General features: G+C 34.2%; 1 protein-coding gene across 11 annotated transcripts in view; it reads left to right on the top strand.

The window, feature by feature from the left end:
- Positions 1-16,477, top strand: part of DMXL2 (Dmx like 2) — a 175,312-nt gene that overhangs the window by 82,875 nt on the left and 75,960 nt on the right. For all 11 annotated transcript variants that reach the window (XM_058427167.1, XM_032174147.3, XM_032174146.2 and 8 more), the window contains exons 8-13: positions 984-1,167; positions 4,245-4,419; positions 8,597-8,836; positions 9,315-9,586; positions 10,215-10,911; positions 11,296-11,417. In XM_058427167.1, coding sequence (XP_058283150.1) covers positions 984-1,167; positions 4,245-4,419; positions 8,597-8,836; positions 9,315-9,586; positions 10,215-10,911; positions 11,296-11,417 — 1,690 coding nt within the window. The remainder of the gene's footprint in view (positions 1-983; positions 1,168-4,244; positions 4,420-8,596; positions 8,837-9,314; positions 9,587-10,214; positions 10,912-11,295; positions 11,418-16,477) is intronic.

Genomic DNA, 16,477 nt, shown 5'->3' with positions numbered 1-16,477 from the left:
TTTTGTTTTTGTTTTTGTTTTTTTAAATCTGAGAGCTGTCAACAGAAGCTTCTCAAAGGATTTTTTATTATACATTTTTTCCTCATCATTGTGGCACCTCTTAAAGGTATTTAGAAGATTAAATAAACTGCAAAACAGCTTTTACAAATGATTCCTTTATTATATACAGGTCTAAGAAAGCTGTTTGGCACTCAGAAGCTTGCTTAGAAATCTAGTTTATTCTTGAGGGAGGGTTATTTCACCTACTAAATATATCTGAGGATTGTTTATGCCTGATAGGAAATATAGCACACGTTGTAGAGATGCTCAGTAAATGATAACGTGGGAAATTTATATACTTTTTGAATCTAAACAAAAAGTCTATTCTGTTTAAGTCATCTGCATCTATTTGCAGAATACTTTTGACTTAGATTCTGTGTGAGCATTTTTTTAAAGGGAGAATGTTTTTTTGTTCCTTTGTAAAAAAACAGGTAAGTTACTTTAGCTGCTCCATGCTATGCCATTTTTGCTTATTTTAACTTAATGGAAATGGATTTATAGTTTGAATTATATTCTCCTTACAGTTTTATGATTAAGATAATTATTTGTTTGTAACTGTTTGGGTTATAGGAAGGATGATGAAACTACTGCCATAAGCCAGATAGTTTAATTACATTTAATGATCTTTTATTATGGTCATTCTGTAATTTGCAATGATTAGGTTTTCTTTTCCTGTTTAGTTTGTATGTTTTGTTTAGGGGATACTAATAATCCTCTAGAGCCTGAATGTATAATCTGGCAGTAATTTCTATTTCTTTTTTTAAAACAATTTCCCAGTTCTTACGATGTTCACAGTGATACTATATATGATTTCAAGCTCTTTGGTTGATTCCTTTTTTCCATAGTGTTTTGCACTAATGTTACCTTTATGCATGAAGAACCAAAATATTAGTTGATGGGATTGATATTCACATTAACCTTTATTTATTTCTCTTTGTTGTTAGGGGTTCTGTCTGTAATGTGTTATTAACTTCATGTCATGATGGTGTGTGCCGGCTCTGGGCAGAAACTTTATTACCAGAAGACTGTCTTTTGGGTGAGCAGATTTGTGAGACTACCACTTCCAGCATTGCCAGCAACCTTTCTCATGCTGGAAGACACAAAGACAGAATACAGCATGCTCTTGAGGTATTATATTATTTAAAATGGTAAATGAATTTTGAAGATAATGTGAGCCTGGTGGAAATTGGTAAACTAACATGCAGATGGCACACATGGTACATGTAATGAGTGAAATTAATAGCAATAAACTCTCATTTATGCTTGTAAGACTACTCATTTATTCCACTAAGAAGCCAAATGCAGAAATTAATGGTCTCAGGCATGTTGTATAGGTAAATATTATTAAAAGTTTTTTTAAAATCGATATTTTATTCTCAAGTTCTAGATAATATTATTTTAATTCTTTTGTTTTGCATGTCAGATGTGAAAATCTATGGGACTAAGTATTAGTAAAATATGTAAAGGTCCTTGAAATTAGTTGTAATTAAAAATATTTTGCTTTTGTTTCATAAAGATTAAAATTTTATTGTTCTAGTTAAAAATGACTGTTTTGTTCCTTAAGAATAAAGATGTTTATTAAGATATTAGACACAAATGAACTGCTTTGGAGTTTCCATGATTGAATATTTTGAAAATGAAATAATTTTTATAATTTTTAAATACAGTATGAAATAGAAGTGCTTTATAAGAAATTACATTATAACACTTAGCACAAATGATTGTGTCCCATGTGATTAGGTAATCCAATGAGATATATGCATTGTTTTAAATTGTCAGAAATTTATTATAGTAAACTTAGATTACTATTTTTCTTGTGGCTGTTTTTTATTCAAATAATGTATGCTTATTCTAGAATTGGATTAAGAAAAGGAGAAGAAATACGGAATTTATAATTCAGCTATTCTAGTCATGTGAATATGTGTATTTTTCTTTATAAGATTGAGATCATATTATGCAGTAATACTTTATAAGTTTTTTATACTTAATTTGTTTACACTCTACATTATTGACTATACTTCTACATTATATATTTACATTAACAGTTTAAAGGTTGCATAGTCAAAGTGGCTTTGCCATTTTACCAAGCAGAAATATTATACAACTTTGACAAGTTAAGGATGTGGTCCTTCAAAGTTTTATATGAAGTAGGCCTCCTCAGATACTGTCTGTATTGGGCCATTCTTGCACTGCTATGAAGAAACGTCTGAAACTGGGTGATTTATAATGAAAAGAGGTTTAATTGGCTCATGGTTCTATAGGAAGCATGGCATCAGAATCTGGTTGGCTTCTAGGGAGGCCACAGGGAGCTTTTACCCATGGCAGAAGGTGAAGCAGGAGCCGGCACATCACATGGTGAAAGCAGGAGCAACAGAGAGTTGCGGGGAGGTGCCACACACTTTTAAATGGCCAAATCTTGTAAGAACTCACTCGCTATTGCAAAGACAATACCAACACCAAGCCATGCGGGATCCGCCTTATGACCCCAAACAGCTCCCACCAGGCTCTACCTCCAACATTGGGGATTACAATTCAACATGAGATTTAGGCAGGGTCAAATATCCAAACTATATCACTGTCTGTGATTGGGCGCTATTTTTACATTTTTTTCAATATTTAAAATGTAAGTGAAATTAAAAGCAGATGTCAAAACAGTTAAAGTTATCTTTTATTTTGCTACTGATATTTAGTAGGACAAAGTATTTAATTTTTAACTAGATATTTGTGATCACTTACTTATACTTATGTAACATGTTTTATCTTCAAATTACATACGAGCCTTTGGAAACTAAGGGCTTTTAGACATCTTTGTATCCTCCATGGTACCTGATATATTGCTTTTCAAGTATTTGTTAAATTGAATTATTGCCATGTAAAATAGAACAGAAATATAAGTAAATATGTAACCAGTGATTTGACAAGTTTTTACTGTCTTTTAGTAATATTATTAATTAATGTGTTAAGATAGTTTTTAAAAGAAAAAGCATAATTGTCTGACTTATGAGCCACTTGGCTTTCTGACATCCTGCCCTTTCCTATGGAACTCCTTACTGTTAGGTCTATATAATTGTATATATTCTCAAGTTATATTTTTTGTTTCTAGGAGAAAATAGCCAGTATTAGATCAGTCTTGTCAGTCTAATTTAAAATAATGGTTAATGTCAAAGATCCAGTGAAAATAATTTGATAGGCAGTTTGGACCAGGGGGTCTCTAATGTCAGTCTTAACCCTATTATCAAAGCAATGAGCAACTCCGTAGTGGGAGACCAGAGGTGGGGGACACGCCATTGACCTGACACTGTTTTCCGTATGCAAGATGAGAAGGGCTGTAGAAATTGAGAGGATGTACCAGATATGTTACTTTAACGAAGAAAGAATTGATAACATTTTATACTTTATTTAATTGAATGTGGGGAACAAAGGAAAATAATAGAAAATTATTATGAAACATGGTCTTGGGAGTGGGTTAAGTTACAGAATAAGGAATTACTGTGAGGTAGGGCCGTGATATGGAGAAAAAAGATAATGCCAAGAATGACATGGCCCCGTGTCTAAAATAGTCCACATGATCACACATGCTAATGAAGAATTTTAATCATATAGATTTATCTCAATTTAAACAAATCCAAATTGCAAATTGTTTAAAACAATTTAAACAAATTAAAGGTCAACATTTTAAGGAGGTCTTTCCTTGTCTACTCCTATCTAAGTAGGTTCCCCTTGTTATTCTGTATTTTCATACCCTGTTTTGTTCTTTATAATAGATATTATGAATTTGATTGTTTAGCTGGCTGTTGAATTCTAAGTGAGAAGCAATATTGGGGAGGCAATATTCTTCCTGGTAGGAGGACTCAGGAATTTTTTTTTTTTACTCTTATGACTAGAAAATTCTGTCTCAGTACTAGGATATCCCGAAAAAAATAAAATCTTTGGACCTCCTAATCATTAACGGGAATCTTTATTCATGTTTTGTAGATACCGTGAATAAGTATTTTTGCACACTACTTTTTGCCTTGAACTAAAAGTTTACAAGAACTGTAGAGAATACATCCAAAATAGTTCTACTGTAATTTAAAAAGTTTCCTTTAAAATGATCAGGTTTTTGTGGAGAAAAAAATCTTAAACCTCTTAATAATTAAGAGTACTTTGGTTGGCATTTATTAGACCTTCCAGAGTTGGACTCAGCAACTATTTTTCTATTTTAGACAATACACCATTTGAAAAATTTAAGGAAAGGACAGAGGAGGTCATCTGTTCTTGTAACTCATGCTGAATTAATGCCCGACCAGACAGCAATGCATGAAGTTCAAAGACACATTTCCCACCATGCAAATGCACTCTGTCATTTTCATATTGCAGCAAGCATCAACCCTGCCACAGGTAAAGGATAAAGTTTTATTTCCCATAAATATGTTGAAGTCAGGTAAATAAATAGAAAAGTGGAACTACTTTCATAACCTGTTTTTTATTTTATTATTTCATGTTACCTTTAAAATACTTAATTGGAATAGAGATATAAAGTACCATTTTTTGAATTGGGACTATGTGATTCTCAGGGTATTAACTTCAGTAACTATTTCTGAGCATCTTTGTCTAGACTATAACAAGCATTCCTAGTAAATTAGAGCTGTGATTGAACCTGGTATCACAAGTGGTGGCAGTCTGGTAAATGAGTGTAATTTCTCTCACTTCACAGTTTAAATCTTCCCAACTCTTCTTTATAACCTCCTCTAAATGTATTTTTACAAAGTTTTCCTTATATCTCAGCATATCTTGTTTTCTACCCTTGTAGACTTTCTTGTCTTATACTAAGGAAAACACTTTTCCTTCTAACTTGAATATTTTCTTTTCCCTTTTTCCCCTATGTGACTGAGAAGTATTTTGAGGCAGGTTGTGTGTTGGCAAATGCATATTTGAGAGCTTCTATTTAAAGGCAATATGTTTTCCTTCTACATGGAAATGTAGGAGAAAGGCTATAAATTTTATATTACATTGCTCATGGAACTATATAAAGTTTTATATAAAGTTATAGTTGTATGTTATTGAACTGGAGGTCTGTTGCTTCAGAATGAAGGGGCTTTTATTTTTAAATGTTTCTGTATGTAAATACAGTATTTAGTAAATAGAATTCTAAAAGGGTGATCTGCAGTGGTAACTCTAGATATGTGCTGTTTTATAGAGTAGCCACTAGCCCCCATATTAGCTATTTGAGCACTTGAAATGTGGCTGGTCCAAATTGAGATATGCTGTAAAACACACACTGAATTTCTAAGACTTAATATAAAAAAAAGAAAAATATTTCATTAATAATTTTATTTCATATTGATTACTTGTTGAAATACTATTTTGTATATGTTGAGTCAAATAAAGTATATTATTAAAATTCTTATTACCTGTTTCATTTTACCTTTTGTAACGTGGCTATTGAAATATCTAAAATTACTTAACATGTCTTGCATTTTTGGTTTGCATTATATTTCTGTTGGGCAGTGCTTTGCCATCTGATTAAATGTTGTTTTGCTTTATATTCTTTCTGATCTAATATCTTCATTGTATTCTAAGAATGTCTTTATAATTTAACTTGTTTTCAAAATGTGGTTTTAGATTTTTATGAATTTTTAACCTTTTTAAAAGAACCTTTTCTTGAATTACTGTGATAAAAATTTAACTTCAAAACAAAATGCAATTCGTGATAGTCTGCACTGAATTCAATACATATGAGAAACCTTGGCTTTTTAACTGTGTACACTATCCTAATTATATGGAATAGGATCACAGAGGATGAGCATTCTGTCACATCATTTGAGCCTAAGGACTGGATGTGTTCTTGTAGCCATTGGGCCTTGGTCTTCCCCAGCTTCTTTACTAACCTTCACTAATTTTATTCATGCTCATCCTAACTTACCTACATATTATTTTAAAAACAATTTTGTTAAAAATGTTTAACATCATGCATTTTCAGTTACTGCATGTAAATATAACATTTAGGTTGACCAAATAGATTACTAAATGCAAATAATTTTATATTGTTAGGACTTGTCCTCTTCACCTTTTTTTCAAAAAATTTTTTGAAACTACAAGAAAGTTGAAAGAATAGTACAGCAAATATCCATATACCACTTACCCAGATTTACCACATATTAACATCTTGTCATTTATTCTTTTGTTCTCCTTCTCTGCCTGTATAGATATGTCTTTGCTGCCTCTTCTCTTATTTTTGACGGAACTATTTGAAAGTAAAGTTGTTGATTACAATACCCTAAACATACCCTAATTATCCTAAATATTTTCCATTACCTAAATATTTAAGAATGTATCTTTTAGTAAAAAGGGAATTCGCCTCCATAACTGTAATACTGTTATTGCATGGGAGGAACGGATAAAATAATATCATGTAACATACCATTCATATGCAAATATAGATTCCTTTCTTAAATGCAGATTATTTTCTTTAAATTCCTCCAATCTAGAACAATCCCTCTCTCAATTGTCAAAAAAAAATCCGTGAGTCTCAAAAAGTTGTCTCTCAGTTTTCTTTCAAAATATTTCGCAGGCTGAATATTTGTTCATAAGATTTAGGTTTAACATTTTGAGCAAGATTACTACATAGGCACATAGGTGATTGTAGTGTTTTATAGGATTGCTAATTCACAAATCCTATTTTATATGATTTATTTCCTTTTTATCACAAAACCAGGGTAGTCATCCAGGAACTGGAAAGAAAGAACAAATTAGAACATTTAACATTCATATTTATTATAATAGAACATTACCAGAATGTCCATGCATTTTATCTTTAGATTTTTACTTCTTTTTGCAAAGGACAATTTTTCCTTCTGTTGAATGAATTATTTATAATATGGATTGAAATTAAGGAGATTAAGTTTTTGATTTATACCATTTTTTGGGTGGAGGAGGACAGGGTCTTGCTCTGTCACCCAGGCTAGAGTGCAGCCTTGACCTCTCGGGCTCAGGCAATCCTACCACCTCAGCCTCCTGAGTAGCTGGGACCACAGGTGTGTGCCACTACACCTGGCTAATTTTTGTATTTTTTGTAGAGACAGTGTCTCGCTATGTTTCCCAGGCTGGTCCCAAACTCCTAAGTTCAAGCGATCCTCCCGCCTTGGCCTCCAAAAATGCTAGGATTACAGACATGAGCCACCACACCTGGCCAGTTTATACTATCTTACATGAACTCATCAATTTCATAAATTTCAGTTACCTCAAATGGAGAAATTATCTTGTACTTAGAATTTTGCCTGCCTTCTTGTGTTTTTTTCTTGATGTTTTTCCTGACAGCTTTTTAGTAAAGTTTCAAACACTGAGAAAAGTTGGAAGAATAGTACAGTGAATACTTTTTTTTTTTTTTTTTTTTTTTTTTTTTTTGAGACGGAGTCTTGCTCTGTCGCCCAGGCTGGAGTGCAGTGGCGCAATCTCGGCTCACTGCAAGCTCCGCCTCCCGGGTTCACGCCATTCTCCTGCCTCAGCCTCTCCGAGTAGCTGGGACTACAGGCGCCCGCCACCACGCCCGGCTAATTTTTTGTATTTTTAGTAGAGACGGGGTTTCACCGTGGTCTCGATCTCCTGACCTCGTGATCCGCCCGCCTCGGCCTCCCAAAGTGCTGGGATTACAAGCGTGAGCCACCGCGCCCGGCCAGTGAATACTTTTATATTCTTCACTTTGATTCAACAGTTGTTAACATTTTGCCACAGTTGCTTTATATGTGGCAAATGTCTCTGTGTGTATGTGTATGAAATGTTTTCTTTTCTCTCTTTCTTCCTTTTTTTTTTTTTTTTTTTTTGGAAACGGAGTCTTGCTGTGTCACACAGGCTGGAGTGCAGTGGAGTGATCTCAGCTCATTGCAACCTCTGCCTCCTGGGTTCAAGCAATTCTCCTGCTTAAGCCTCCCAAATACCTGGGACTACAGGCACACCCCTCCACGCTGGGCTAATTTTTTGTATTTTAGTAGAGATGGGGCTTCACTGTGTTGCCCAGGCTGGTCTTGAACTCCTGAGCTCAGGCAATCCACCCGCCTCTCCCTCCCAAAGTGCTAGGATTACAGGCATGAGTCACCGCACGTGGTCAAAATGTTTTCTTAGTCTTTTCAAAGTAAGTTACACCTATCATGGTGTATCACCCTTACATTAGCAACTATCTCCTAAAATTCTCTCACGTAATCATAATATCATCATACCTAAGAAAATGATAAGTAATTCCATAATATCTAATATCCAGTTCATATTTAAACTTCTCTAGTTATCTCTTTTATAGCTGCTTTTCTGCTTTAATTTTTCATCCCGTCCCCAAACTAGAATTCACTGAAGGTTGATGCATTCATGCATTTTGTTTTTAAGTTAATAGTTTAATTTCATATGTCTATCATTAATTCTTAAGATTTACATTTACCATTAAATTCAGTTAAAGTTTTTACAAATGCTGCTAAAATTATGTTGACTTGTTTAGCACCTTATCTTTGTATAGATTAGTCATTGTAAGCACTTGTCATGTTTTTAAAGAAATAAAAAAATTATATTGAAATCTTTTTTATTTCCACAGATATTCCAAATGTCTTGGTTGGCACTGCATTTAATGTTGATGATGGAAATGGGGGCTTTGTAGTTCATTGGTTAAACAACAAGGAATTTCATTTTACATCATCTACAGAAATATTTATGCATCAATTACGAAAACTTTCTGATAAGCAGGTAGATCATGAAAATGATGATGCAGATAGAGAAGACGAGGAACATTCACAGGAGGACAGAGAACGGGGTTTACATATGAAATTAGACCATGGTTAGTATCCTGTGTTCAGATTTTTCTTACTCCGAAATTAACAACTTTCTGTGGTACCACTTTTAGTTTTGAATTGTTCCTTCCCGCTCTTCCTCCTTTTTACTTTTCTATTTGTTACACAAGTATTTACTGACCATCTGCCTTGGATCAGGTACTCTGCTAGGTCCTGCAAACATCATCTAACTCTGTATGTTTTGTTATAACATATTGCTTTGAGTCTTTGGAAGCCATAGCCTTTTCTGGGGAACAGGTTTTGCTAATGGTAGTAATAATGATAGGGTGAATGAAGTTTTAATTTATCTAAAAGTAGTAACTGTAGTAACTTTCAATTCAGACAAAAGTTTCCTTTATTTTTTTTTTCCTGACTGTAAATTGGAAAAGAGATTTAGTTTTTAAAGATAGTATGCCATTTATTTATAGTCTAGTATGTAAATGAATTATTTAATGCATGTATTGATAAATATATTTTCTGGTTCAGATTTATCCCTGGATAGAGAATCTGAGGCAGGTACAGGATCATCAGAACATGAAGATGGAGAAAGAGAAGGAAGTCCTAGAACTTATTCACGACTTAGTGTACCAATGCCACTGCCTATGGTTCTGCTTGATCGGAAGATTGAAACGCTGCTAACTGAATGGAATAAGAATCCTGATATGCTTTTTACAATACACCCTGTAGATGGTACCTTTCTAGTGTGGCATGTAAAGTATTTGGATGAATATAATCCTGGAATATTTAGACAAGTTCAGGTATATTTTATTGATGAAATAGTTATTACATTTCTTAAAATAGTGAAAAGAAATAAATGCTTTGTAGATTTAGCATGTTTGTAGAATTACTGAAAATTTTGGTTTTGATAAGCATCTGAGTAAAGACTACTTCTTTCTTTCAGAAGGGATCAGTGACCATAAGCTTAGCAAACTTGATTAGTTAGAAGATAATGAATTTGGCCTTGAAATGCAGTACTGAATATTTAAATATATGTGTTGATTTTTCGGGGAATTAATAATATTTCGAATAAGATTAAGAAACTACCCTGAAAATGTGAATCAGGATGAGCTCCTCCTTGTGGCCAATTTGGTGAGCTAAACGAAGCTGCCTTTATTTATCATCTCTCTCAACTTTATTGCTATTTAGGTCTGTGGCTGTGGTCATTTTGTTGTACAAGCAAAGCACTTGAACTTTTTTCGTCAGCCTTCTCTTAGGCCATGAATAGAGATATGATATTACCTAAATAGAACAAAGGGATTGGACCATAAAGAGGTTGAAAATGACATTTTTTGATAAGAAGCTGAGATTTGGTATTTTGAGAATAGAAGTATTTTTTTTGAGAGGAGGTAAACTATTTGCACTGAATCATATAATTATGTTTTTCAGGTTTCTTTTTCTTCTCGGATTCCTGTTGCATTTCCCTCTGGTGATGCAAGCTCTCTTAGTAAAAATATCATGATGTATGCCTGTATAAATGCGACAAAAGATTCTCACCACACGCTGTTAGACCAGGAGGGGATGTCTGTAGGCAGTCCTCACGGATCACAGCCACACTCTAGATCACACAGTACAAATATGAACATCTTAGCTCCCACAGTAATGATGATCTCTAAACACATAGATGGTTCTTTAAATCAGTGGGCAGTCACTTTTGCTGATAAGTCTGCCTTTACCACTGTTCTAACTGTATCTCACAAATTTAGATATTGCGGTCATCGATTTCACCTCAATGACCTGGCATGTCATTCAGTTTTACCACTGTTATTGACATCCTCTCATCATAATGCTCTATTGACTCCTGAATCAGATTGTCAGTGGGACTCAGACAATAAATTAAGTAGATTAATGGACCCTGTAAAACGTATAAAAGGTTCCTCGAAACAACCTCTTAGAAATGCAGCAACTCGTACATTTCATGACCCAAATGCAATCTACAGTGAACTTATTCTGTGGCGTGTAGACCCAATAGGACCTTTGTCATACACTGGAGGAGTATCAGAATTGGCTCGAATTAACTCTTTACATACCTCGGCGTTCTCTAATGTGGCTTGGCTTCCAACTCTCATTCCCAGTTACTGTCTAGGTAAGTGTTCATTGTGATTGTGAAATTAACAAAAGCTTTTAAATTATTATTTGTTATATACAAAATGGTTTATATTTGTTGTCATTAAGATGATTTTTAATAAGTATTCAGTTTTCATTAAGATGATTTTTAATAAATATTCAGAATACAGGCATGAGACTGATTTTTAGAACTTCTAGAAGTTTTTAACCTTTTCTCTCATAATCCATTTTTTAATTAAAATTTTTGTTAATAATTTTGTATCTACTTACTGTGCCTGTTTAATTATGATTCTAGACCATGGTTAAGCCTAAAAAAAATGTGAATACTTGTTTCTTATCCTTTAGCCAATAAGAAAAATACACTACATGTTTAGAACCCAGAGGCCTTGTTTTCCTTTCTCAGGCACATATTGCAATTCTGCAAGTGCTTGCTTTGTTGCTTCTGATGGCAAAAATCTGAGACTCTATCAAGCTGTAGTGGATGCAAGGAAATTATTGGATGAATTGTCAGACCCAGAATCTTCAGTAAGTATTTAATAATCTTTATTAATTTATCTAAGGTGATAAAGAATTCTCTTTTGACTTTGTCTAGGACCTGTATTTGTTAGTTGCTGTTTAGGGAGTAAGCATATGTTCTGGGCTGCATATGACATGTATATGACACATTTTTTTTTTGTAAGTTGTCTTCCAAGGTATATGAATCAAAATGTTAGTGTACATACCACACATTAATACATTTTACATAAAAAGAAATAAAAAGGATTTTTTTTCTAAACTATGATCTGTTTGTAACATATTTTACTCTCTAGTTTGGTTCTGTTAATCTTACTTTGCTCAAAAGAAGTTTTAAGGCATCTTTACCAAGCTGTATGTTTAGGTTGGAAAATTGGAACTTTTTCAAGCTTGATTCACCATTTTAAAAAATGCTCTGGTTAGAATTTCTTATCAGTGGGTGGCAGCATCTCATTCTGATAGTTCTGTATCTGAGCTAGAAGTCATATATGTTAGTATCTAGAGTTGAACGGTAGATTTGCCATTTACCTGTAAAAATAACTATTCTAATAAAAATGTTTCCAGTATTGAAAACCAATGACTATTTTTGAGCACCTACTATGTTCTCCTAGATGTAGAGGGAATACAAAATATAAGTTTCAGACCTACCTTTAAGGAGCTTTTAATTTAGTTTAAGAGAGAGCTTATTTAATAAAAAGTTAAGTAGCAGTTTAAGACATAAGAAGAGGAGTCTAAGGGTGGTATTAATTGCCAAAAGGATGGCCCTAGAAGCGTTTCATTATTCAGAGGGGAGAGAGAGATCAGATTAAGGTAGGCATAGAATTCTTTATTAAGGACAATATTTGGGTTCATTCTTGATGAGTGGATAAGATTTAGAAAGATAAATTCTTTGTCTTTGCCTGAGTGAGAAAATTGCCTGGAAGTAAGTATAGATACAGGAAAATACATGTGTAAAGCTTGTTCCAGAAGCAGTGAGAAAACCATTTGGATTGGAGCTTGAGGTTTGGCACAGAGAAAGTCTAGAAAAATAGAATCATAGAACTAAAATTGGAAGATATTTTAAAGGTCACCTGGTCTCAGCAGCCATCTGATGCTTTACTCCCCTCTGCTTCATTCCTGCCAATTTCTCATCTGGCCACCAATAAGGGAGACTCAACTCTAAATGCAGCTCATTCTATCCTTGAATAGCTCACACAATCATATTGAAATGCTATTTGTTTTGTGTAAATTCTACTTGTTAGTGCTAGTTCTACTTGGAATAAATCTAATATTTCTTGCGTATGAGAGTACCTCAAGACATTAAAAGACAGCTTTCTTGTAACCTGTGAACCTTACTACCTCAGGCCAGACCTGCTCCCCCTGTGCCTATCAAGTTTCTTCAACTGTTTTACATTTGACCCTGGTTACTCTTCTGAGCAGGTTTCAGTTTGTCTGTACTCTGAGTCTTGTAGGATGACTAAAACATAGCAATATTGTGACCTCTCTCATTAGATACATTTATGTTTTGACAGTCACTCCACATTCTTTGTATGTAATTGATTCATCATCAGCTTACTGTCAGTATCCCGAAGTCTTTCCCCCTCCCTGCCCTCTGCTAAACCTTGTCTTCTCCATTCTGTATTTGTGCCTTTGGATTTGGGGTCCAAATGTAGACCTATTTTTCCTGTTACATTTCATCTTGCTAAGCGCAACTAAACAGTCCAATCTCTCAGTATCTTTTTGAATCTGGATTATGTTATTTAATATATTTGTTATTGCTTTATGGCTATGTCACCAGCCTGTTTGAAGAGTGTTATACCTACATCATCTGAGTCAGTTATTATTATGATAGGCAGGTCTGAAGAAAGAGCCTAACAGTATACATTTGAAATCTTTCTCCATTTTCATTTTTTGGAATGTTTTCCAGCTTGTTTCAAGGATTTCTGTGAGACAGCTTGTCATATACTTTGCTGAAATAAAATACAGTCTTTCTACCTTCTGCAGTCAACGAAGAAAGTCAAAGTTACATGAAGTGATTTGTTTTAATATATGATAGGTATAATGTACACACCTTGACATCTCTTGGTGACCAAAACATTGTACTAGATAGACATTAAGCTCCTTGGTCTGCCATGCAGAAGCATGTTCTTTTCCTTTTTGAAAATGGGAATTTTTGCCTGTTTTTAGTTTTTTTGCTATTGATGGCATTCTCCATGATTTGGGGGATTTTTTATTTTCTTATGGTTCTGTTTGTTCTCCATTATACTCAGTGCTTTGTTTTTGGTGGTTCCTCAAGGTTTTATAATATGCATCTTTAACCTCTCATAGTCTACCTTCAAATAATAATATAGTACTCAAAATATAATGTAGCCAGGCACGGCGACTCACACCTGTAATCCCAGCACTTTGGGAATGAGATGGGAAGATTGCTTGACCCCACGAGTTCAAGACCAGCCTGAGCAACATAGTGAGACTCCCCATCTCTAAATATATATAGTAAACAACTTGCAATAGTATCCTCAATCTCCCTCTCCTGTGGTCTTCAGCATGCATGTCCTATGAATGTTTTGTTAGGTTTATACATAGGTATTTCATTTATTCTACTGATTGTGAAGGGTGCTGTCTTTTTAATGTTGGTGTCCATGTAGTCATTGCCAGAATATACAAATACAATTGAATATACAAATACAATTGAATTTTGTGTCTTGTATCCTGTAACATTGCTGAATGCATATATTAGGTGTAGGAGTGTTTTTGGTAGATTTCTTGGACTTTTCCACGTAGATAATCATCTCATTATAAATGGGAACAGTTTTATCTCTTCCTTTCTAATCTGTATGGCTTTTATTTTTCTTATTTTGTTGCGGTGACTAAAACTTCCAACTCCATGTTGAATAAGAAGTGAGATTGGATGTTCTTGCCTTCTTCCCATTTTTGGAGGAAAAGCATTCAGTCTTTGATCATTACATATAATGTTAGTTGCAGGTTTAAAAAATTTTTTTTTAATTTTTGTGGGTACATAGTAGATGTATATATTTGTGGGGTACATGAAATGTTTTGATATAGGCATGCAATTCTTAATAATCAAATAATGGAAAATGGGGTATCTATCACCTCATACATTTATCCTTTGTGTTACAAATGATCTAATTATACTCTTCTAGTTATTTTAAAATAAGCAATCAAATTATTGACTATAGTCACCCTGTTGTGCTATCAAATACTAGGTCTTATTAATTCTAACTATTTTTTGTACCCATTAACCATCCCTACCTCCCTGCCAATCCCTTACTACCCCTCCCAGCCTCTGGTAATCATCCTTCTACTCTCTATCTCCATGGGTCCAATTGTTTTGATTTTTAGCTTCCACAAATAAATGAGGACATGCAACGTTTGTATTTCTGTGCCTGGCTTATTTCACTTAAAATAACGACCTCCAGTTCCATCCTTGTTGCTGCAAAATGACGGAATCTCATTCTTTTTTATGGCCAAGTAGCACTCTGTTGTATATAAGTACCACATTTTTTTTTCTTTATCCATTCATCTGTTGATGGATACTTAGGTTGCTTCCAAATCTTGGTTGTTTTGAACAGAGCTGCAACAAACATGGGAGTGCAGATACCTCTTCAGTATACTAATTTTCGTCTTTTGGGTATGTGCCCAGCAGTGGAATTGCTGGATTGTATGGTAGGTCTATTTTAGCTTTGTGAGTAACCTCCATACTGTTCTCTATCATGGTTGTACTAATTTACATTCCCACCAATAGATTTCTGTGGTGGGAATGAGGGTTAGCATATGAGGGTTCCCTTTTCTCCACATCTATGCCAACATTTGTTATTGCCTGTCTTTTGGATATAAGCCATTTTAACTGGGGTGAGATGATATCTTATTGTAGTTTTGATTTGCATTTCTCTGATGATCTGCGATATTGAGCACCTTTTCATATGTCTGTTTGCCATTTGTATGTCTTCTTTTAAGAAATATCTGTTCAAATGTTTGGCCCAGTTTTTGATCGGATTATTAGATTTTTTTCCTGTAGAGTTGTTTGAGCTTCTTATATATTCTGGTTATTAATCCCGTTTCAGATGAGTAGTTTGAAAATATTTTCTCTCGTTCTGTGGGTTGTCTCTTCACTTTGTTGATTGTATCCTATGCTTTTTAACTTGATGTGAACCCATTTGTGCATTTTTGCTTTGGTTTCCTGTCCTTGTCATGTATTACTCAGGAAATGTTTGCCGAGACTAATGTCCTGGAAAGTTTCCCCAATGTTATCTTGTAGTAGTTTCATAGTTTGAGGTCTTAGATTTAAATCTTTAATCCATTTTGATTTGATTTTTGTATGTGGTTAATGATAGGGGTCTGGTTTTATTCTTCTGCATATAGATACCCAGTTTTCCTGGCACCATTTGTTGAAGAGACTGTCTTTTCTCCATTGTATATTCTTGGCACCTTTGTCAAAAATGAGTTCACTGTAGGTGTGTGGATTTGTGTCTGGGTTCTCTTTTCTGTTCCGTTGTTCTCTGCATGTGTTTTTGTGCCAGTACCATGCTGTTTTGATTACTGTAACTCTGCAGTATTATTTGAAGTCAGACAATATGATTTTTCCAGTTTTGTTCTTTTTGCTTAGGATAGCTGTGGCTATTCTGGGTCTTTTGTGGTTCCATATGAATTTTAAATCTTTAAAAAATTTATATAAAGAATGTCAGTGGTGTTTTGATAGGGATTGCATTGAATCTGTAGAGTGCTTGGGGTAATATGGACATTTTAACAATATCAGTTCTTCTAATCCATGAGCATGGAATATCTTTCCATTTTTTTTGTCCTCTTCAATTTCTTTCATCAGTGTTTTACAGTGTTCATTATAGAGATCTTTCACTTCTTTGGTGAATTCCTAGGTTCTTAATTTTATGTATGGCTATTGTAAATGAGATTACTTTTTGTTTGTTTGTTTGTTTTTGAGACGGAGTCTCTGTTGCCCAGGCTGGAGTGCAGTGGTGTGATCTCAGCTCACTGCAACCGCCGCCTCCCGGGTTCAAGTGATTCTCCTGCCTCAGCCTCCAGAGTAGCTGGGACTACAGGCATGTGCCACCATG

Source organism: Hylobates moloch, unplaced genomic scaffold (genome assembly GCF_009828535.3).
Source record: "Hylobates moloch isolate HMO894 unplaced genomic scaffold, HMol_V3 SCAFFOLD_14, whole genome shotgun sequence".
Taxonomy (NCBI): domain Eukaryota; kingdom Metazoa; phylum Chordata; class Mammalia; order Primates; family Hylobatidae; genus Hylobates; species Hylobates moloch.
The sequence above is the reverse complement of the archived record's forward strand: the minus strand, read 5'-3'. Positions and strand labels throughout refer to the sequence as shown.